Consider the following 23,607-nt stretch of genomic DNA (forward strand, 5'->3'; position numbering starts at 1 on the left):
ACATTCGATGAAAGAGGGAATTTTATGATTTTCCTCACTTAAGGTTCATTCATACAGCATATGCTCGATTATGAAATTATATTTCAGATGGTATCAGTAGTAGCAGTTGCGACTCTGTGTATTGTTGGGGATACACTATTATTTGCTGTCTACAAATGTTCTAGCCCAATATCTGTATGCAAGACTTGACAAGGTAAGAGTGGCTGATTTGTGCAGCAATACTGCCCCTGGAGGTGATTCGTGGTCAGTACAGGACACAGTGTCAGAAGAGGGCCTGAATAGTAAGTGGTTTTGGAATGCATTGATTAATGCTATGGTGCATGAAAGTTTTATTAAAAAGGAGGGTGGTGTTTGATCATCTGTTATCCAGAAGTAAAAGCATACTTTTAAATGCTTTTAATACCTTTTAAAAGCATAAGATTGTTAAATAATAGTCAATTATTATTATTATTTATTTTTTCCGATATATAAATAAATGGTAACACTTTAGAATAAGGTTCCATTAGTTAATGATAGTTAACTACTTTATTTAACACGAATTAAGCAAGAACATTTCTTCAGCTGCATTTATTAATCTTAGTTCATATTAATTTCAACATTTACTAATGCATTATTTAAATAAAAAAGTTGTGCTTGTTAACGTTAGTTAATGCACTGTCAATTAGCATGAACTAACAATGAATAACTGTATTTTCATTAACTAACATTAATAAAGATTAATAAATATGGTAATAAATGTATTGTTTATTGTTTGTTCATGTTAATTAACACATTAACTATTATTAACTAATGGAATCTTATTCTAAAGTGTTACCAAATTGCATTGTCAAAGCATGTTTACACTGAATCTAAAACAGATACGTATTAAGAAAAATGCAAATGTATATATATATATATATATATATATATATATATATATATATATATATATATATATGTAATGTGTGTGTGTGTGTGTGTGTGTGTGTGTGTGTGTGTGTGTGTGTGTGTGTGTGTGTGTGTGTGTGTGTGTGCGCGCATGCATTTAGGTGCATCCCTGTTTTGTTGACTTCTCCCTCTTTTATGACAGGCATCAATATATTGTGCAGCTAGTAAGATACAATCTTGTTTTCACACATAATATATATTGAAGTTGTTTTTTCGGCTGTATCTGGGCAGCCAGTGCTGTCGATATCTGTCCGTCTCTATCATTAGAATATGACTGCTCAGTCTGTACCTCAACATTTGTCTTCTTAATTTACAGTCTTTCACTGTACTCAGATATACTGCAGTGTAATATCTGTTTAGGGCCAAATAACATTCAAGTTAACTTTGTTTTTCTGTTGTTTCAGTCCAATAGGTTAGATCATTTTATTTTTTTGCTTTTATCATTTGGTTAGGCCGATTATTGTGGATGAATATTTCAGAGTCCTGATGCTGGATTTTGTTAGTCATGTTAGTTTGTTTCTGCAGCTTCGGGAGCATCTGAATCAGGGGACTTTTGCAGGAATCATTTCATGGCTTTTAAGGTCAGTAGAGTTGGGGGTCACTCATTTTTAGGGGTTTCCAAAATTTGATGGCTCATTTCTCAATGCACATTAGTAGAGGGTTTTGGTCTAATTCTACCCTGCATGCATTGGTCGTAGTGTTCCTCTGTACTTTGAGGATAATTTACTCTCTCTGACTCTCTCTCTCTCGCTCTCTCGCTCACCATTTCACTTATGCCTTGTCCAAATACTCACACTTGTGGTCTTTGATTTCGACAAGGCTCTTAATTATTATTATTATTATTATTTTATGTATTTATTTATTTGCTTTTTATTTCATTTTATTTTTTTGGTAGCTTGCAGGCTACATTATTTCCAAAGATGTAAGCCATGGTGATGATCAGGCACAATTTATCTGGAGGGTGGCGGTAGTGCGCTAAGTTAGTACGCATCCGCCGTTAAGCAGCCAAAGAAGAAGAAGAAGCCGTATCATGGCCAATAAACTGTCAGTAATCCTCCGGTTATTGTAGCGGGAAACTTTATGATAAACAGTAACAATACCAAAACAATGTGAACATTAAATTATTTACTGCATAGCGTTTTTCATTTTTCAATTCCTTATGTATGGGTGAGTCTTTTGCTTCCTGTTTTCCATTACTTTGACTAACAGTTGAACGTTTCGCTCGGTTGCCATAACAAACAAGCTAACGTTAGTGAGCTAACGTTAATAACGAAACCTAGAATCACACAATATAAACATTTTCTCTTTCTTCAGTAACAGCCTGTTTGTTTATAATTCAGCGCGAATAGACGCTTCTGTCTCTCTTCCAGACTCTTTTAGGATGTGTATTAAATGTGATTTAGCATTGTTTACTTGTTTGTATGCAGTTATTCTTATATAGCACTTGTACGTTAACGTTTTATAAAACTTATTAGTTAATTCTGATGTTTGTCTCGCAATGTTTCAGTGAATTATGGCTCATAGATTGACTAAAGAGGAGCTGGATCAGCAGTTTGAACAGTTCTTGAAAGAGGTACCATATTTTGTTAACTATTGACAGTTTTCTGTTTAACTATGTATATATGCTCATATTATATGTGAAAGTTCGTGCTTCTTGTTATATGACACGTGTTCTTTTCAAATTATTTTCTAATTTTTCTATATGAAGTGTATTAATTGAAAGACAACATGCGTTACATTATTGTTGAGCAAAGTATTCCAGGTACATTTTATTCTGTTGTGTATGCTTTTTTCCAGTCTGTCTCTGATGACTCTGTTGATTTGGGCACCAGGCATACTAGTGTTCTTGACAGTTTGGGACAAGCACCTGTCAGGCCAGTAAAGAAGGCTTCAGTGTCTGTGCCGTGGTGGCAGGATGATGATTACAGTGAAGAGGGACCAGGTGAGTGCTGGAGTCCAAAAGGAGCTTGGCTTAAATCTCCAGCCAAATCTTTAGCATAATCTTTGTCCTGGATATGAAACCCAAAGGTTTACAGTTCAGACCTTGAAAGAGTTTCTGAAATCCAGAGATCTCCTTTGAGCAAGATACTTTATCTCAAATTTCCAGGGACGCATGCTCTTCTAGTAATAAATGTATTGTGTGTGTGTACGTGTGAATAGGAAGGTGTATCTGTCTAATAATAATCTTGAGGGTTCAAGCATCAAATATTGTAGTTTAGAATTTGTCCACTTGAGGGCAGCAAACACAAAGCAGTAGTTGCACTGCCTTTGTTTGTTTTGTTAGTTTTCTGACTAGAATAAATTAAATAGAATAGCCGTCTGTTGTTGTGTTATGTTGTTGGCTTACATATTATAACTCAAATCTACATATCAACTGATGCATGTGTTTTTTGATATTATTACACTTGATTAAGTCATCACCTGCTGTTATTCATCTAGGCAGCCTAATTACTTCTGCGATGGAAGAGCTGCCATTTTCTTGTTTCATCACATGCTCTTAATAGGCTTGCTTTGTTTTTTGGGGATTTGGGTTTCCCAGTGCCTTTGCACTTGCTTGCATGTAAATTGACTTTGCAGTTAGTCGTTTAGCAGATGCTTTTATCTAAATTGACTTACAATTGAGGGACGTAAAGCAATTTATGATAGGTGCTAATATCAACACCTAACACAAAATATTGTGGGAAAGTCTGTCACAAGTGCATTTATATCTGAACAACAGTAAAGAAGTGTGCCATAAAAAGAAAATACCTAAACTAATTGTGCATTGTTTTACCATCCCTCAGTGATTATGGTGTTGTTTGCTACATAAACATATTACTTGTTTCTCAAAGTCATTCTGTAGTTCTGAGATAAGACATCTTTATTTTCAGTCATTCTGAAATTATAAGGTATGTGTATTATTCTTGATATTTTTACACGCAGTAGTGTATTGCTTTGCTTTTCCTCTCAATGCATTTTGAGTCTGAGGAATTTTTAAAGTTTTAAATATTGTCTGCATGGGTGTTAAGAAGTTTGTGGTCATTAGGTCAAAAAAAATTTTGTTGAAAGAAATTGATATTTATATTCAGCATGGATGCATTAAACTGATCAAAAATATATATTCATCAGGAAATTCTGAAAAGTTTCCACAAAGATTTTATGATACACATTTTCAACATTATTAATAATAATTAGACAAAAATGTTTGTTGAGAACCAAATCAATCAGTATATTAGAATGATTTGAAGCATCATGTCACACTGAAGACAGGAGTAACCATCAAAGGAATAAACTACTGATATATTAAATATATGATAATATCAAGCATTTGTTTTAAATTATAACAATTATATTTCACAGTATTACTATTTATACTTTATTTTTGATTAAATAAATTCAGCTCTGCTGAGTATGAGTTTTTTCTAAGGATATTTAAAAACATTAAAAATATTACAAGCCCTGAACTTTTCAACAGTACTGTGTATCTGATATATTAGCTTTTTTTTTTAAGAAATGAGCTCCATAGGCAGATCTAAGAGACATCAGTAAGTCTAGTTTTCTGTTCAACAAGTGTGTTGTAAACACATTGTTCTGTTTTAAGCAGTAAACCATTTTTGTGTCTTATAAATAGTAATATTTCCAAGAATGTAGGTTGTGTTCACTTTTTCTTGAACATCTAAAGTGCTGTGCACAGAGATGTATCATTTGCTGCTATTACTGTTATTAGCATTTCAGTAGATGAAAAAGAGTGCCCCACAGGGACCACTTAATATGTCATTTGTCCAATTTCACATTTTATCCATCAAGCTTTAGTAATTCTTCCTTTCTTTTTTCTATTTGATATAATCGTCTCTCTTTCATTCTGCCTTTCTCTTTTTTCCCCCCCATCCCTTTTGCAGAAAAAGCCACTAAACGCCGTTTTACTAAAATTACAAAGTCCCAAGCTGTGGACCCTCAGGTGGAATCCAGACACCGAGAAAGCCCTCCTCTGGGTACATCTTATTCAGTAGTCGATGATGTACACGCAACATAATTGCTAAAAATACTGCTTTCAAACAGGTTTCCTTTAAGTATAGTAACATTGAAAACCACACACTTCACCCTTTTACCATAGTATTACTTGGATATTATTTTAGATCTTTAATGGATGTCAACATGTGTCCTGTGTTATTTTTTTTTTAGGTTTCATACTTGAAAACAACTCATTTAGAGTAGCTGGTTAAAACTTTAAGTGTCATTTAGTTTTTTCCTGATCATTTTATGATTTTAACTCTCATTTGGTGGCTTCTACCTGTTTTACGAACTTCTTTCATGTTGTTTTTCTTCCTTTGTTCATTACCCCATATAAAAGTAGTCCCTATTAAACCCACCCCTAAACCTCGTAGCAATGCACTTGACAGGGTGAGCCAGTTGTCCAATCAGAGGGCATCCCACCACACGAGTCCTGAACATGATGCAGTAAATGAGAAGATGCTATCACCTGACCATAGTTACTCTGTAGAGGAGCAGAGGGTCTCAGAGGAAGACTCTTGCTGCGTACCAAGTCCGGCGCCTGATAACCCCTCCAGTACATCAGGACACAAGAGTCCCATTCACTCTGGTTCTGATGAGTTGTCTGTGCAAAGTGATGCTAGTGATTCAGTCGAGAGAGAAGATGGTAATAGTAGATTGTTATTTAGATTTGTAATGTTTTGTGAGAGTTTACTTACCATTATTGGCTTTATTTCTTCATAAGTTTACCTTAATACATAATTATATGCCGTAATTAAGCACAATAGACCAGAGCTGTTGTTTTGGTTATATGTAATTGCAGCTGTTTTTGCTGTAAACAAATCCTTGGAATAGTGCCTGTTTGAAGAACATGTAGTGCCAGTTAGTAATTTCTCTGATGTCTAGTTAATTGAATATGTGCTCCTCAGCATAATAATGTGCCACACAGTGGGCCAATATATCAAACAGTGGATTTGCTCATAATAATTTATCTTTTATATATATATATATATATATATATATATATATATATATATATATATATATATATATATAAGTCGGTTAAACTCTGTAGACATTCTTTTGTATGTTCTGACATTTAGAATTTTTTAGAAATTCAGTGGCTTGTGAAATAAAAGTCTGTTCTGGATAGTTTTATTTATTTGAAGGGTAAAGAACAAACAATAACTTTTATAGTATGTGGTACTTTTTAAAAAGGTCTGGTTTGGAAAAATGGCCACTGCAATACTTATGTTTTCTTGACTTGTAGGGATGTCATCAACAGGAAAGTCCTTCCTGAAGTCTCTGAGGAAGACTCCGTCCATTAAGGAGGTGGATGAAGAACAGCCGAAGGAGCTATTCTTGGAGGATGAAGGGAATAGGGACCAAGTCATCTTTAGCAGAGACAGCCTTGAACCTGAAGGTCAGGCTCTTTTAACCATTTCATAATATTTATCTTCACTCTCTTTATTTGACCTGTAAATTGCTTCTTTACAGATTCTGTAATGGTGTCTGGTATGGTATCAAGTACAGGTGTTCTAGGGCTGGATACATTGGATGAGGATGAGAATATCAGGTTTTTATCCAACCTGAAGAAAGAATCATCATCTTCCATTGACTATCCCAGAGTGAATCAAGAACAGGAGCCATCCACCCTCACGAGCCCACAAAGGTGCACCAAGAAATGACATTTCTTTACTTTAACTTTAATTATGTGACTTAAAGCACAATTAATTCCTAGGATTCTTTTTGGAGCATTTGTATATGTCCCTTCTTTTAAATATAGTGTTCCTTTCAGAAGAGAAGAAATGGATTTAACAAATGAAGAAGGACAGAGAAATAATAAAGACTCTCCTGGTAAGAGCAAAGCAGAGAGAATTTCAAAGGGATGTGTTTTGTTGTTATTGCTTTCTGAGGCAATAAAACACTTGTATATTGCTTCTCTGTCAGCATCGCCTGCATATAGTGAAGATTTTGAGGAAGAGGCCAGTGAGAAAAGTGACAAGGTGCCTCAAGAGAAGGTAAATATACATTTTTAATGCACTGTAAGCCTATGAAATGAGCTCTGACTTAAAAACTGGTGAATTCAGTCGTGAGTTATGTAGAGATGCATGGATACAAATGCAGGTCCCTATCTACATCTTGCAATATATGCTGCCTGAGAAATAATGAGTTCATATTAAACAATATTTTATTTTAAGAGTGCTGGACAAATTATCAAAGCAAATATTTCGTAAAAGAGTGTGTTATGAATATTTGCAATTATTTTGTTTTATATAAATTTGTATGCATTTATTTATATTTATGCATTTGTTCTTGTAAATAAAATAATTATGTAAAGTGTTTAACACATTTACACTAAAACGCCAATAGTAATTTATCTCTGTGTTAATATTAAATTTGACAAATTCTTAAATTGACTAGAGGTAATTACTGTAGTCACTGGTGGCCTTGAAAAAGCTGTTTTATTCTACATTAGGTCAGTCATCTTCTTATGGGGGGCTGATGGGATCTTTTATAAAATTATGGATGACATTGATTGTTTTATGATTTTTTTCATACCTTTATAATACATTTAAAAAATAATTTAGAATATATAAAACATAATGTAATTGTACGCCCCCTAATTTTAACAATTTCCTGCTCTTCTTTTTTTTTTTTTTAAGAAACCTGAAAGGCAAGGGATGCTGGCCAAAGGTAAACCACAATTTACAGTGTGTAATGTTGAAAATGGTTATATCAGGAGGTGAAAGGCTGTTCTTACTGTTCGTATATCCAAGTGTCACTGCATGACTCTCTCAATTCCACGGATGGAGCGTTGCCTCCTGCAGTTCCCAGTTTGGCACCCAGGACAGAAAAATGGCCAGACATCAGACAAACAGAGATGCCATCATTGGAACCTGCAGGTTCGAGAATCTGTCTCTTTGCTTCGAGCTTGTATTGTTGAAGTAAACTTGTAACAAGTGATTTAACATTTTCTCTGCCATATGTAAGTTCAATCATATGGTCAGAGTGGAGGGAGTGAGATGGAGGCACTGCAGGAGGCGTACAGGCAGATCAGCGGCTCAGCAGGGGAGTGTGAGGACAAACGAGCCGAGGGCAGCAGGACGCCCCTCTCTCTCTCTACGCTTCAGCCTGCCTCCACCGTGGAGTCAGGTCAGAATCAGCACCTAGCTAATTGTTGCCAGTCACTGTGGGCATGCCTGCGCGTTAGAACTTTTGATTTGCAGCTTTTCCACCACAAATGCTTCCAGTTATGCTTGAAACTGAAGGACGTGAGGTTTTTAGCTTTGGCTTTGTTTGCGGCAGGAGTCCCGCTAGCTGACTCTAAACAACTCGATTTTGTTGAGGATGTCACAATGACTAGTTTTCCTGGAATATCCAAGTCTTCTATTGGAGGTCTGTCACCCTGATTGAATGTGAACGGAGGGGGTGGTGGACTAAACTACTGCCTCTGGCATTTCTTTCTAATTCTTTCCCACATGTTCTTCAGTGCCTTGTTTTGGAAGCAAATCCATGTAAAGCTTGCCAAAGCAAGAACATAAGTTTTGTTCTTTTTGTAAATATTTACAATCAAATAAATGCTGTTCTTTTGAACTTTTAATTCATTAAATAATCCTGAAATAAATATCATGGTTTCCACAAAAATATTAAGGCATCACAGCTGTTTTCAGCGTTAATAAGAATATTTATTTTCCACTTACTGGTGGCTGCCAGAGAGACACAGCCATGCACACCAGATCCCTATCATTCTAAATAAAGCTTACCACTGAAAATTGGCTAGTATGATTCCGGCCTAGGTGAAATTTTTGTCACCAGGGTCTCGTTTATGCACCACAGATTTACCCACTGCTGAGGAATTGATGCGTCCGATTGGACCAGACTCTGGATTCACCCGTGGCTTCTCTCTCCAGCCCATAATGTGAGTTCACTAGTTACATTCACACACTATGAGTCATGTGTTCTCATTTCAACAGCATTAGACGTTTTTGTCTTACAGTGAGGCTGTGCCTCGAGGCAGCGAGAATCACAGTCCATTAAAGATGTCTTCAGATGGGAGCCCTTTCAGTTCTGTTAATGAGGGCTGTGGAGGGGGTAATACAGCTGGTGTTACAAGAGAGGAACATCCAGCCTCTCTTCAGTACACTCAGAAGAGCATCGCTGAGGAGATCAAACGGCTGATGCAGGAACAGGACAGCTCCTCCGTGGAGCCACCTCCTGTCAAGCCCAAGAAGCGCCAGGTTAGAGACTCTGCTAATATGAGTCATTTGCCTCATGAATTTCCTCTGTAAATTAGATCCTGTAATTTCTGGGGTTTTGATAAATGAAAACGGAAAGATAGGAGCACGGACTTTGCAAAGTAAATGATAGCTTTTTATTCACATCAAATGTGATTATCACATTTATATAGCTTATAATGAAATATTAACTTCTCTCTCAGGTTCCTGCCAGAAACAATGCGTTTGCATCCGGTTACTCTAGAAAAACTCCTGTTCCATCAGCAAGGTCCAAGAAACCCGAGAGCAGGCCATTACCCAGAGCACCTGCACCCAGTAGAACCACCCAAGCTGCTAAACCTCCATCTCCTCTAACACAGAGGAAAACGCAGAACCAGCCCCCTAAACAGACTCAGACCCTCAGCCAAACACAAACGGTCAAAGGTACCTGGGTCACCAAAACGGTCATATATTTAACCTCAAAATTAAATAACACAAAGAATGCAATTATAATTATTTGTAATTAACCTTTTTTGCATCTCTTACAGGCTTCGACACAAGGTTAGGACCAAGCAGTGAACTGGTTGCATCTGTGCAGTCCTTTGCTACATTCCTACAGCATCAGGTTGAAGCCCACAGTCTACAGGATAACATCCCTCCTCGAGCAGACAGGATCTCATCCGAAGCAGGGACAGGAGTGAGTTAACTGGGACTGAATCAGAGCATTGAATCAAAACCCCGAGCTCATTCATTTCCTGTTATGTTTGTCTGTCAGCACCAGGTGATGCATGAGAAGGTGGATGGTGGTCCGACCTTTCAGCAGGAGCGCTCATCGCTGGAGCGCTTCCGTCTCCAGCTCGCACAAAAAGAGAGAGAGCTCCATCTGAGGGAAGAACAATTACAGGAGGAGCACAAGCAAGAGCTTGCAGCCCTGAGACAGGAGAACTACGTGTTACAGAGCAAGGTGAGCCCCTGTATAGCTGTAAAACTTAGAAAATGTTTAAATGTAAGAAACTTTTGTTCTTTGGGGGATCATTCTGTCATGGCTCTACCTCAAGGGTGGGTAATTTTATGTGGTCAGATTTTGTATAAACCTCATGGAGCTGCTTTACCACTTTGTAATTGCTGCTGACAGATAACTTAAAAACCACTCAAGTTCATCTATTTTCCTGGCCTATTTATCCAGCCTTAAAGCACTCATGACCTTGTATCTTTTGTTAAAAAAATCAATAGAAAACTCTTGCTCTCCTTAATGTGAATGTGGGGGAAATTATATGTGTGCCACAATAAGTGTGTTTAGTAAAAAGGGCAGGCTTTACTTGCAGGTGAATGCTTTGGTAAAGTTATCATGATGTCTATAGCAAACAAATTCCTGTAGCTACTCTGCACATGGAGATTTTTACTTGTATGCTGTTTAAGAAGCTGTTCAGCACTCTTAGCGATGATTAATTGTGCTTTTAGCATAAATGCATTAGGTAAGGGTTGTTCTAGGCATTTCTTTGAATACCCTCAAAGTATTGAGTATGGTTTAAAAAAAAGCCATGCTGTGCTCAGTATTTGGTAGTGCTTTTTGTTGCACAAGCAAATAATGACCCTCAACAAAATTCAACCTTGGATTCAAACGAAATGAACATAAGACATGGGACATGCAGCATTTTATTTACCCTTCTGGTGAAGTATACATAGTGATTATAGACAACAGATCTAAGGAACAATAATTCTTATATAAAGTGCTTTTGTCGAATGGCACCATAAACATATTTGAAGGACAATTGTTCCTGGAGAAACCTGGGGTTAAGGGCACAATGGTGAACAGCTCACTCCTTACTGAGCCACTAAACTACATCATTAGACCTTTTGAAATTAAATAACCACCTAATCATGATTATTTGATCTAATCAGGCTTAAGATAACTATAATCATCATTCATGTTTAACTTCCTATTGTTACTTGATTCTAATAAAATTAAAGGCTATTTTTTCCACCACAACCTTTGCATTGCTAGTGCATTGCTCTACAGTTTGAGCTACAGAAGTGCCTTTTCTGATGCAGCAGTGTTACGTGAATGCTCCATCCTTTACAAATTGGCTGTCTTCTTGGGAGGTTTTCTGAATATGATCCGAAAAACACAAAAAGCTCTGTTCACTTTTACATTTACCTAGTCTTAAATTATTTTTGCCAGGTAACCAGCTTCAAAAGAATGAAAAGATGAAAATGTTTCCTCCATATTTAGAATAAAGAGAAGATGAATTTTTCAAACTTTCTTCATTTGTGTGGGAAAAAAAAAAAACTTACATTTTTACTGACATGAGCAAAAAATAATTTACCAAATTTAAATCATTAATCTAAATTATTTTCACTACCATTACCTACAATAGTGAAATCATTGTGATTAAACAGCCATATTTACCTGGAACATATTTTATATTTTATTTTTAGTGAAAAGTATAATGATTTCAAATTATTTTTTGCTGCTGTTTTGTAACCAATTCATTTACATGGACCTGTCTAAACAAAGCTGCTATTGAAGAAAGACTGACTAGGAGGAGGACAGCCCATCTCTGCCCACTCTGTTTAAAGGCTTATGCAAATGTTACAGCAATGTCACAAAAAGAAAAACGTTGAATAGAAAAGCTACAATATAAAAAAAAAAAAATCTATTTCCATGCTATTGAAAAATATATTTAAGTTAGTAGTTTCAATATTTAGTTACTGTTCCTAAAAACTGTCTAAAATCTGAACAAGCAATCCTCATTTATCCAAGTTAGATTCTGAACCGTTAAATGCTTTCTCCATAGCTACACCGTGCCGAGGAGGCCAGTAACAAGCGAAAGTGGAGTTTTGGCGAAGCATTGGACCCTGTGACTGAAGAGAAACTCAAGCTGATAAAGAAAGAGATGAAGGAACAGGAGACTCTGATTCAGGGTTACCATCAGGTAAGTCTGTCTCTCTGTCTCTGCTTATTTTCTGACATATATTAGAATGAGGCATTCTGAAACATGGCTCTTATGACATGCATTCATTATATAAAGGTTTAATTTTCTTATTTCTATTCCTAGATGCTTTCTTTTGGTGAGCTATTACGAATGTCAGTGAATAATACAACACAAAACTCAGTAGTCATTTATTTTTTAGGCCATTTTACAGTATAATGAGGCATGTAATTAAACCCAGTTCCATTAAAATGACACTATTACCAGCACTATTACCAGAATTTAGAATAGCATTGATAATTACTTCTCACATTTTCTGTAATTACAGAAGAACTCGTGGCCTTTCCAGAAACCAATTCCAATTCTTTTTTCTTTTTTTCTTGAACTATATACAGTTTAGAACATGCACTGAATATATTTGCATTTCTGTCATTAGTATTCATATGCGCACAAATAGGTTCAGAGGAAAACATGTCTGAAACTTCTTTCTGATGATTTTAACTATAAAGGAGAACGAGAAGCTTTATCTGCAAATTAAAGCACTCCAAGCTCAAAGCAAACAAAACGAGGAGGCTTTGTTCATGGAGAACCAGAGACTTCTCACTGAGCTTGCCCTCACCAGGTCAGTGCTCTAAAAGTTTGCCGGTATAGTGATCTAATACATATCACAGCGGGTCGTTACTATTCATGCTGTTCTTTGCAGCAGCTCATATAAAAGTGATACATATTAATTTCCCAGGGACCGACTGAACCTGAACAGCATTCAAAGAACCATCGGAGGGAGAAACGTTGCTGACCAAAGCTTCAACATTGCAGATTTGACAAGTCAGGTACAAGCCGCACAGGTAATTGATCTGCAGTACGTACGTCAACAGCTCTTCCAAAACCTAGTAAGCTGCCTTTCTAGGTCACAAGGTGCACTCCTGATACAAAAGTCTTTGTGTGTAGAAAAATGAGCAGCGACTGCAAGATGAGATCCATAGGCTAAAACAGGAGAAACAAGCACTGCATGTAGACCTGGACATGATGAGGAAAGAGCGGGACCTTGCCAGAGTTCAGGCTGTCTATACATCAGGTAACAGCTTCAGATGTGGAAACATTATGGTGGCAGTCTGTTTTCAGCCATGTAATTGTCATCATAATGATAACAAGCATCTGGATGTATCTGCCAGGTGATAAAGGATTCGAGCTAAAGATGCTCCAGGAAAAACATCGAGAGGAAGTCACAGAGCTGAAGAAGAGACTGCAGTGGTATGCCGAGAACCAGGAGCTACTAGACAAAGATGCGGCCAGGCTCCGAGCCGCCACCGCCGAGACTCAAATGCTCACTGAGCAGGTGGAAAAGCTAAAAATGGAAGTCAGCAAGAGGGCCAATGAGCAACAAAGAAAGGCAAAAGAGAGAGCGGGTGAAGCTAAAAGAATCCAGGACCTGGAACGACAGGTCAGACACACACTCTCCACAGACTTTTGTTATCTTATTCTGCAGGTACAGCTAATTCAGGGCACGTTCTTCTTTGTTCTCTGTTTGCTGAGAGGTGGAATTATCCAACCGTGTCTGTGAGTAACAGACCATCTGTCTGCTCTTTCTGTTTACCACCTTCTCTTTCTGTTAAACTCCTTTCTTTGACTGATGTGCAACTGAATGACTAAATTAATAACTTTAAATTTAATTGGCTTAATGGTAAGTGTGCTCTCTCTGTTCTCTTTAAGTTGGTTGCTCATGTAGGTTTCGAGTCTGGCTTGCAACATTGCCCACACCCTTAAAATGTTCCTGTCACTGTCTGCTGGGTTTCTATTCCACTTCCTGAGTGTGTTGCAATAATTAACATTAGCTGCCTCAATAGAACTCTTTGCATTCTGTTCCATCTATCACTCATGTTTCCATTTCCTGACTCAGCTCAAACAGATGGAAGAGCTCTTGAAACGCAGGCATCCAAACTCCCTGCCAGCCCTGATCTTGGCCGCTGCGTCTACCGGAACAGAAGATAATGGATCAGATGTTCGTCCCCCAACTGCCCCTCATTCCTCCCAGACAGCAGCTCTGTTGGAGAGACGTGTCCATCGACTTGAGGCGGAGCTAGAGGGCCGCGATGAAGCAGCCAAACGCAGTCTCAGAACGATGGAACAAGAGTATCACAGAATCAAAGTATTAATTTCAGATTTAATACAAATGGGATTTAGTTTAAAAGCACTAAACATTCAATCCATATTAGTTTGAACTATTGGAAATTGGTGATTGTGAGCTCACTGACTGAAGTACAGTGTTTTCGTTTTTAATTAGTAATGGAGAAAGCAACTCAAAACTACTTACTTTTTTCCAAGCATGTTTTTTACCAGAGCACACAGCTGGATCAATCTATTTCTAGAAAAAAAAAAGCTTTGCCAAGGAAATTAGGTTTCTATTTAAAGTCATTTTGCGCAGGGCTTTTAGTGTGCTATCAGAATGGCATCATTTCTCTCATTTGTAAACCCTGCTGTGTGCCCACATAACTTATATTATATTATTATTATTATATTATATATTTGCTTATATACATACTACACTACTGTTCAAAGGTTCAGGGACATTAAGATTTTTTATGTTTTTGAGTCTCCTATTTTTACCAAGGCTGCATTTATAAAAAATAACAATAAAAACAGTGATATAACATGAAATATTATAATAGTTTAACAGACTATTTTCTATTTTAATATATTTCAAGATGTAGTTTATTCCTTTCATGGCGAATCTGAGTTTCAGCAGGCATTACTCCAGACTTCAGTGTTACATGTTACATTCAGAAATCATTTTAAAATGCTATTTTAATGGAAACTGATCTTTTTTTTATATAATTCTTTGATTAATGGAAATTTCAAAAGAACAACATTCATTTGGAATAGAAGTGTGAATAGATTGTGCAGAGGACTCATCTTTCGTAACAGTTTTTCATAGTGATAAAAATATTTATTTATTTATTTATTTATTTGTATTGGCCTCAAACTTTAAAATAAAACTAAAAGAATATTGTTTTGAAAATAAAACAATATTGTAAATAACGTAGTTATTATAATGCAAATTGTATTAGTCCATAAAAACTGTAGAATTTGTAAGTTTGGTTCATTATAAAGAATCAGTTCAGACTGTCCCATTTTAGTGAATTGTTACTTTTGAGTTTATTTCGGGCCAGCTCAATTAAATATGTCTGCATGTGTCCTTTTCTCCATCTTCAGTTGCAGTATGAACAGCAGATCTCCGATCTGGAGCAGCGTTTGGCTGAGAAGAACCAGAACAATCAAGTAATTTCATCAGAAACTTTGTCACAAACTCAGGGATTGAACGCAGAAATGGAGGAAGTGAAGAAGGCCTATGAGAAGCAAGAGAGTTCCCTCAAGGCAGAGGTGGCCTCTCTGCAAGAACAACTCCGTCAGGCCCAGTCTTTGACGCAAACAGACAAGCCTGCCCGCAGCCCCTCACGCCACCAGCTCCATGCGGAGGCGGCACAAGCAACCCGCATTGAGAGACTGACCCAGGAACTGAGCTCCAAGAGCCGCACCATTCAGGAGCTGAGCCGTACTGTTGAGCGCCTGCAGAGGGAGAGGAAAACCATGCTGTCAGGTCCTGGCTTGGATCGCGTCGCCAATGAGCCCAAGCGGCATTTTGGTACAGCCAAAGAGCCCAAAAAACCTGCAGCTGAGACTTTCCCCCCTACCCAAGATGAGAAAGACTACCATCCTGGAGCGTTCTCAGGATCACACATCTCAGAGGTGCAACTGGAGAATGATAGTTTGAGGATGAGATTGGAACAGCTAGAGATACAGAAAGAACAAGAGAAAGCTTCCTTGCAGGCTGCAGTCACACATGCACAGAGTCAGCTCCTCAGGTAAAGTCTTTTGGAGTGCTTCAGTCATGTTTTTTATAAACCTTTTACAGCACCCTTGAAGTGTTCTGAACAAAACATGAACAGTAGCACACAAGGCCCTATTAAAAGAAAACAAATTCCTTAAAAATAATTATATTTTTCATCAAGAACATTAAGGCCATTGTAAAAGTAATGAAAATCAACCCATCGCCCCAACAGTTAATTCAGCATAAATATTCAGCACAACAAATGGTGATAAACAAGTGGCTTCAAAGCTTTACTTTAAAACTGAAATTAAAAAAAATTCTATACATTATAATAAGATAAAGGCAGTTGGGGATTAGTGGCTTAAATGTGCTGAATTGTAAACTGTTATTGGTCCTAAAATAAAATGAAAAAAATAATTAAGCTTTATTTTCATCATTATAATAATAAAAAATAATAATAATATGAACAATATAATAACATTTATTTTATACTAATATAAAAAATTTGAAGAATTGAAATGCACTGTAGGATGTAAAGAATGTATATAAATTTACAGTAACATTATTCAGAATCAGTCATCTCTGAATCTCAATTAATGGGGCATTAAATGCATTAAAATAATTTCTTTTTTTTCAGGATTCAGGAGCAGCATGCTGAGCAGCTTGCCTCGGTCAAGGCTGAGCATCATAAAGAGATTGAACGCCTCCTGGCTAGCCATGCCCTTGAGCATTCCTCCTCCAAAGTCGCTGAACTCACGAATCAAGTGAACACACAGGAGGTTGGTCATTCCAACAGTTCTATTTATACGGCTATGTGCATTTGTTTGGTGCTAAGTGTTGCCTTGGCCTGCTACTAAAAACATCAAGGTCATGGGTTTGTTTGCAAAAGTCACTTTGGGTAAAGGCATCAGATAATAAAGCTTTGGATTCTGAATTTCTCTATTCAGATCATAGTGCAGCATTTAAAGGGGCAAGTGAAGGAGCTCCAGGGAGCCAAAGATGCTCTGGCTGTGTCTAAGATTAGAGAGGAAACCCTGCAGAATCAGGTAATGAGTGAGACTTTGCCACCCAGGTTTGGTGATTCAGTTTCAGATTCTGTAGGATTTCTCAGGTCCTCTTCATGATTTCCTGTTATGTGTATGTCAACAGCTGTCTAAGCTTCTAGAAGAGCTGAAACAGGCCAAAGAAGCTCACAGTCCTGAACTACGACACTTCACTAGCCTGGAGCAGAAGATTCAGTCCATGGAGCTCCGTTATACTCAGCGTGAGAAACAGCTTCAGCAGGTAACACTCACACATTCCCACACACACACACACACACATACATGCACTATACATACACTTCAGTTCAAATCTAGTGTTTTGTTCCACTACAGTATATAGTTTCTGCACCTTGATTATATGCGCTGATGTCAGGTGGTGTTGTGTTTCCAGGTGATTGCAGACACACGGCGGGTGGTGGAACAGGAGCAGCAGGGTGAGCTGGAGCGCTGGAAGAGACTCGCTCAAGGCAGGGCTAAAGAGCTGGAGGTCTTCAGACTGGAGCTGGACTCCATACTGGACGTGCTTCGTGAGCTCCAGAGACAGGGTGTAGTCATTCCCATCCCAGAACACACCTCCACCACCACCCACACATACCTGCCCCTCCGCTCCTGAGCTGTCTTTGCTTCACTCAAAACACTCAAACCTCTGTCTCTGGCTAGCAGAATTCCTGTGACAGAACTAATCTTTGGTTTAAATCTGTGGGAATATTTATTATTATAATATAGTGTAAAAACATTATTTAATTATTGTCAAGGAACATGCAGGGTGTCTAACATCAAATACAAACAGTTTGGTGTTAGTAAATTGTAGCATAAATCCAAATGTTATGTTGTATTAAAGTTAATTGTTATTTGTACTTTTTGTCCTGTTTTGTTGCTCCTTTGGGTTTTGCAACATCTGCTTGAGCAGAATCCAGGCTACTTGAACAAGCAACAGCAGTAACATTTCTCTTGATACACCACCCACCCAAGAGTTCTAAAAAATGCTGAACTCAAAAGCTCAACCCCTAAAAGTACATTCGCACCACAAATACTGCAGACGTCATGATTTATTACTCTCGTTAATGCTGGGCTCAGAGGACATGGTCTGAATGCTAATAAACTACTAAAGAACATAAATTGCGTAAGAGGCTGGAGATGGAGCTGCAGTGTTGTGTGATGATTGATAAGAGCTGATCAGCATGCAGCACTGTTTATAAACACCATGGGTCCTGATAAAATATTATTTAATTGGGCACACAGGAATACATCTGAGGAGAAGTCGTGGAGTATAAAGAATTTAAGTGACAAATTTACTTGATAAAAGCAATTAAAAATATATATAATTATTTGTCTGCAAGTTAGAAGGTTAAATAATGTCACTCTGTAAATCATGAGTCATTTCTTTTTTTAATTTCTCACCAGGAAAAATTTTCAACAGTGCTTATTTTTATTTTGCTGATAGTTAATAATGACCTGTACTGTAATATATTACTGTACTGAATGTTTTTAAGGTTTAACCATCGTATGTGATCCCATAGTTCTGCACTATAGATTACAACAGTATATTAAAGACTTTTTTTTTTTTTTTTTTTACATTTTCTGAAGAAATAAGTGGTGCTTTCTCATCACCTGTCACCTGAGTGTTCTCAGTGGTTGCCAGGACATTGCTCAGTGGTCGCTAAGTAGCAACTTTCAAAACCAAGTTGAGACATTCTGTTCTCAATATTGGTCCCTCAAAAATGTGTGTTTTATTTGTCACCTGTTTTATCATTTGTCAGCCTAAAAGTCAGGTCAAAAAGTAATAACACAAGCTGTATAATGTGAGGTTTCTTTCAGGTGTGGATTTAAGTGAAGATTTCACCACAGGAAGCTTTGAACGGAATTTTATTGACATGTTAAATGTTCAATAAAATGGGAGACAGAACTGTAATTCAATTGTTCAGGCAGCTGTATTCAGACAGAGTTAGTATACAAGTATACTCCAGATATTCTGCAGAAAGCCACTGATTCAGTTGACAGGTGCAGACAGCGAGCTATTTTCTACACAGGCATTTGCTCACAAGGCCAGAGAACCAGGCAATACGCTTCAAATTTTCCATTAGGTTACATGAATACAATGCTGCATAAAGCATCTTCCTACTGCACATCAATTTATTTTATTCCTTTATTTTTTGAATCATGCTGATAGTTGAAATGAAGTTGGAACCAATAATGTATTGCAATCTACTGGAATGTCTTCCTACAACCGGAAACAACATCCTTTCCCTTGATTTCATTGTTTTTCTTGAAATATCTGGCATTTTTTCCCAACAGTCTTTTAGCATGCTGTCGCTGCTGTCAAGTACACAGTTGCCAAATCCCTTTCGTGCAATCCCTCCTTTTTTTTTTTTTTTATCTTGCGGCCTGACATCATGAGTCACTGTAGACCCCAGATGTCAGAAAATAGCTCAGCCTTAAAGCGCGCGCTGCAAAAGCTAAGCTTTTGAAGCAAAATACCATCACTTTTCACTTTTCGAGATCACAGGCTGAGTTGAAAACAATAATGGAGCGGTATTGAGTGAAAAAGGGCACCTTTAAACGGGTGGATTAGTCAATGATATGATGGGTACAGCGTGGACGGGCCTCCTCCATGATGATCGGTGGATCACCAAGTAGTAAATCTTCATCCCCCAACACAGAATTCAGTTCTGAGTTCACAAAGTTGGGGATGTTAAAATGCGCCAAGAGTGCCGCCTCTCGTTCCGCCCTGGTGTCCATGACCATGCTTTGCACAGCTAGGCCGACCGTTTCCACCTGGTCTCTGGAGTTGCCGCTTCCTGTACATCCATGGGCGGCACCAGCAGTGGCCCTGCCTCCTTCTCGCTCTTCTTCGTTTATGTAACAGTGAAAAAAAGACCGGGACTCTTCCAGCAATGGGCGAGAGAGACTCGTTCGGGGGTCTGCCTCACGTTGGCGGCCCAGACCCTCGGCGCAGCTTGTGAGACGCATTCGTTTCTCATAAGGCTCCGTGGCCCTGAGAGATTGAGACAGATATTGAACTCATTGCCTCATCACCAGGTTTAAACAGCTTTATTTCCCTTTTCTAATAGAGGTAAAATGAGCACTGGTGCTTCTGGTGTGTGGGAGCACCCTCATCTTATATTCTATCCTCATCCTGTGTCTGTGTGTGTGTGTGGGAGCACATATTCCTATCCTCTCTTTTCAATGATCTTGAGTGTAAGAGGTTTCTGTTGGACTCTGTTAATGGATGACACATCTATAGAGCAGTTTAATTAAAAGAGCATCAAACAGACTGTCAGACCGGCCCCTAAGCTTCCCAACTGCTCCATTAGACGAGAGGCTGGGGACTAATAGTGCTGCACTATTATAACTGAGGATAATTACATGCAATAAACAATAAACGCCCTTAAAATTATTTGGCCAGTACATTTGAATGTAGAAAGAGGGCATTATTGGGCATGAATTTGCTTTTAAATGAATTCTGGTTGGTTACCAGTACACAAGACAGAGATAATTATTGTGTTTGTGTATGTGCATGCATATGGGGGTATTTGTACGCATTAATAAACATGAGCTTGCGGCAAAACAGATGCAAGGATTGATTGGATTAAAACAGCATGAAATGAAATGACTGTCGCAGTGCCTGTATTTCTGAGTTTATGAAGGTTAAAGTTGCCAGACTTCATGCTAATTGGACCAAGATTTCAGATTGTTGTTTGTTTAATCAAAGTTTTCTGAAAAGAATCTTTGTTGGTCTAAAGAAGTGTTACATCGGAGACACTGACCTAGCAGAGAGCTAATGAGAGTGAGGGAGGCTGTAAACTCGGACACACACACGCAGAGAGAGCTCTCTCTGGAGCTAAGGATAATGAGGCAGCTAGGTGGGCAAAACGCAGGCAGCGGGAAACCGAAAACCCATGCTGAAACACTGGCTTGGTCCAGTAAATCGTGCTTGTGGTGCAGATGTGAGAGAGATGAATTGATCTACTGGGTATTTACATGGTCTGGACTTTTGTTTGGTCTGTTCTGTCCTGTCCTTGCCACAATGCCTGATCACCAAAACTGGTATTTCACAGAATATTAAAATCTATACTTACTCTGGGTGTGGTGCTCCTGTTTTGGTCAGAAGAGTCAGAACAAAAAACATAAAAATGACAAAAACTGCAAGACCCACCCAAAAGCCGATCACAATGGAATCTGCAGAAGGAAACAAAGCTGAGTGATCTAAAATGCAACTGATTTTTTTGCTACTGACTCTACTGGCATTAACCCAAATTACTCAAAACTGGAAATACAGTTTATATATAAATTTATATTTCGATTTTTAACTGACAATGTTCCTACATATTGCATAGATAGATGACTGCTACTTTTTATGTGATTTTATATGTGTGTGTGTACAGTGTATATATGTGTGTATATATATATATATACTATACTATATATACTACGTTTTAATGTCATAATTCACAATGTACCTATAAACAATTATATTTACACAAATATCTGAATAATTGTTATTGTACTGTGGGCTGGATAAACTTTTGTTATTCATTACACATTACACAAGTAGCATTTTTATATTTAAACATGCATCTTATAGTATTTTACTACTATCCTACAGAAAAAGATGACAAACTGGAGAAAACACATCAAGGTATAAGGGACTAAATGCAGCAAACACTTACATCGATGTGCTTTGAGTCCCTCAAAAGACACAGGTTCTTCGTCGTCGTAGTATTCGTAGCTCCATTCATAATTGTGATTTGGTATACTAGTGCTGTTTAAATGCTGGAACCTCGGCATCTTCAGTCACAGATCAAAACTGCTAATAAGTGCGCTTAGGGGAAAGAAACATCACGGTACCTCACATCAGTCGGTGATATCTCACAATCATCTGCAGCATCCAGAGCTGAGAACCTAAGCAGCTGTTTTAACACCGATACTGCCGACGAATTCATCCTTATCCCGCGAACATCTCACGTCTGTGTGCTCAAATGCTAAAGTCAAAGAAAATGTGCTGTAGGTGGGCGTTCTGTAAGTAGTGCTACTAGTGAGGACTCCAGTGGAGACTGAATATGATGAGATCACGCTTCTATCTCATCCATCAGCTCGCGCGTGAATGGAGAGATTTCACGCGCCGCGGGTGGCATCCGAGAGCGATTCTTTCATTCTTACTTTATTTTACAGCCTATGATATTTTTTACATTTATAATATACGTTTAGCATTTGTCATACTTTTTACTTTAATATTTTCGGTACAGCATAGTTTAATTTTTTTTTATTTCTACTAGGCTATTTCAGTATGGGGCATTAACCTAAGTATTGCAATAAAATCTATTTTATTTCCACAATTATTGTCTAGAAAAAAATACAGTTCATCGAACGTACTTTTCTTTTGTGACAGCATGCCCCATTTTGTTTCATTATCCACTTATTTTTCAGAGCGGTTAAGCTATTTTCTGTGAATGTGCGAGACTTCCGATTCATTCGCCGCTAATAAAGGATAACGAGTAACGTTAGAAATATAACAAACGCGCTTTAAACAGTAAAACTATTTGCGCTTCAAATCAGTGTGTTTATAATTACAATATAGTAAAATAAAAAGATAAGAAACAAATACCAGGGAACACGAACTGAGATCCGTTGAATAGCAAATCATTGTTTTGGGCAAAATAACGACATTAATTCGTAATTATTTTTAAGAAGTGGCAACTTTTAATAATTTTTTTTTTTAAGTATAGTTATTTTTGTATAGACTAATGATATTTTCCAGTTGTTAATATATTAAACTTTCAAACGTGGGTTAATATTAAAAAAAATTACACGCAACTGGATAACAGTTCTGTAATTTGAGTGATGTGCTGTTCCTGGCTCAGTTATTGATTGGAGATGCAATCTTATGTCTTATGTCACTGAGACAAGAACATAGAGAATACTGCAGTCTGCTCAGTCATGTTAGTGTTTATTTTTGCAGCAGGCAGAGCAGCTTGAGCCCTGGGACTCCTCTCACATTAGATGAGACAAATATGATTTATGGTTCAAGCTAATTAAAGCAGCATGTCTGAAATCTGTTTATAAAAAAATTGGTCACCCAATAATCAGTGATGAGTCTGCAAATGCACAAATATGCATTTCTCACATTACTATTATTTATATTAAAACTTTTGTTATACTTAAAATAAACTTTAACAGAAAAAAAATATATATTTAATTTCAGGCTAGTTGCCAAGCCAACATTTCTCATTTCATTTAGTTTATATTATCTTATCTTCGAAAAATAAATAAATAAATGAAAACTGATACTAAAATAACCGTGCTCTTCGGTGCTTTTAGCCTCATCATTTTGTATTATTTTTGTCCGGAGTGTTTGTTTATTTTATTCAGTTATTATATTAGTACCTCATTAAGAATTTTTGAAATATATAAGGTTTGCACTTGGAGCTGTTAAAGGGCTCATGTGATTTCAAGTTTTCCTTTCTCTTTGGAGTGTTACAAGCTCTTGGCGCATAATGAGGATCTGTAAAGTTGTAAAGACTAAAGTCTCAAATCCATAGAGATGTGATTTATAAAATTAAGAGTCAACCACACACCCCCTAAAACAGCTCGTTCCAACACGCCCCCACATGACTACGTCAATGTGTGGGAAGATTTGCATAATGCCGCCCAAATGTTCGCGCAAAGAAAGAAGGCGTAAATCTCTCGCTGTA

General features: G+C 37.5%; 2 protein-coding genes across 9 annotated transcripts; one reads left to right on the forward strand and one right to left on the reverse strand.

Moving 5' to 3' along the window:
* The first annotated feature begins 1,937 nt into the window (after positions 1-1,937).
* cep162 (centrosomal protein 162) lies at positions 1,938-17,772 on the forward strand. 8 transcript variants are annotated; one of them, XM_026283725.1, is made up of 28 exons: positions 1,938-2,094; positions 2,435-2,500; positions 2,725-2,869; positions 4,806-4,898; positions 5,258-5,563; positions 6,167-6,319; positions 6,394-6,568; positions 6,683-6,753; positions 6,847-6,917; positions 7,563-7,593; positions 7,677-7,802; positions 7,891-8,052; positions 8,737-8,818; positions 8,897-9,137; positions 9,338-9,557; positions 9,662-9,810; positions 9,889-10,077; positions 11,912-12,049; positions 12,556-12,668; positions 12,786-12,891; positions 12,995-13,121; positions 13,219-13,487; positions 13,944-14,192; positions 15,257-15,906; positions 16,510-16,651; positions 16,820-16,918; positions 17,022-17,156; positions 17,307-17,772. In XM_026283725.1, the coding sequence occupies exons 2-28, from the start codon at positions 2,441-2,443 to the stop codon at positions 17,526-17,528; spliced, it is 4,524 nt and encodes a 1,507-aa protein (XP_026139510.1). In that variant the 5' UTR covers positions 1,938-2,094; positions 2,435-2,440; the 3' UTR covers positions 17,529-17,772. The 8 variants fall into 8 exon arrangements, with proteins under 8 accessions (XP_026139510.1, XP_026139513.1, XP_026139514.1 ...); XM_026283728.1 differs by having other exon boundaries at positions 9,895-10,077; XM_026283729.1 differs by having other exon boundaries at positions 6,695-6,753.
* A 993-nt stretch (positions 17,773-18,765) lies between these two features.
* On the reverse strand, positions 18,766-22,074 carry mrap2a (melanocortin 2 receptor accessory protein 2a). The gene is made up of 3 exons (XM_026283734.1): positions 21,586-22,074; positions 20,995-21,094; positions 18,766-19,910 (listed from the first exon to the last, which is right to left on the reverse strand). Exons 1-3 carry the CDS (start codon positions 21,701-21,703, stop codon positions 19,484-19,486), a joined length of 645 nt encoding a protein of 214 aa, XP_026139519.1. The 5' UTR covers positions 21,704-22,074; the 3' UTR covers positions 18,766-19,483.
* Positions 22,075-23,607: the final 1,533 nt, after the last annotated feature.

Source organism: Carassius auratus, chromosome 16 (genome assembly GCF_003368295.1).
Source record: "Carassius auratus strain Wakin chromosome 16, ASM336829v1, whole genome shotgun sequence".
Classification (NCBI taxonomy): domain Eukaryota; kingdom Metazoa; phylum Chordata; class Actinopteri; order Cypriniformes; family Cyprinidae; genus Carassius; species Carassius auratus.

Coding starts and splice junctions, on each gene's coding strand:
- cep162 (XM_026283725.1), top strand. CDS start 2,441: ATGGCTCATAGATTGACTAAAGAGGAGCTGGATCAGCAGTTTGAACAG. Junction 7,803..7,890: donor GCCATCATTGGAACCTGCAG/GTTCGAGAATCT, acceptor GCCATATGTAAG/TTCAATCATATGGTCAGAGT. Junction 14,193..15,256: donor AAGAGTATCACAGAATCAAA/GTATTAATTTCA, acceptor CTCCATCTTCAG/TTGCAGTATGAACAGCAGAT.
- mrap2a (XM_026283734.1), bottom strand. CDS start 21,703: ATGCCGAGGTTCCAGCATTTAAACAGCACTAGTATACCAAATCACAAT. Junction 21,095..21,585: donor GGGACTCAAAGCACATCGAT/GTAAGTGTTTGC, acceptor TTCCTTCTGCAG/ATTCCATTGTGATCGGCTTT. Junction 19,911..20,994: donor ACAGGAGCACCACACCCAGA/GTAAGTATAGAT, acceptor TCAATCTCTCAG/GGCCACGGAGCCTTATGAGA.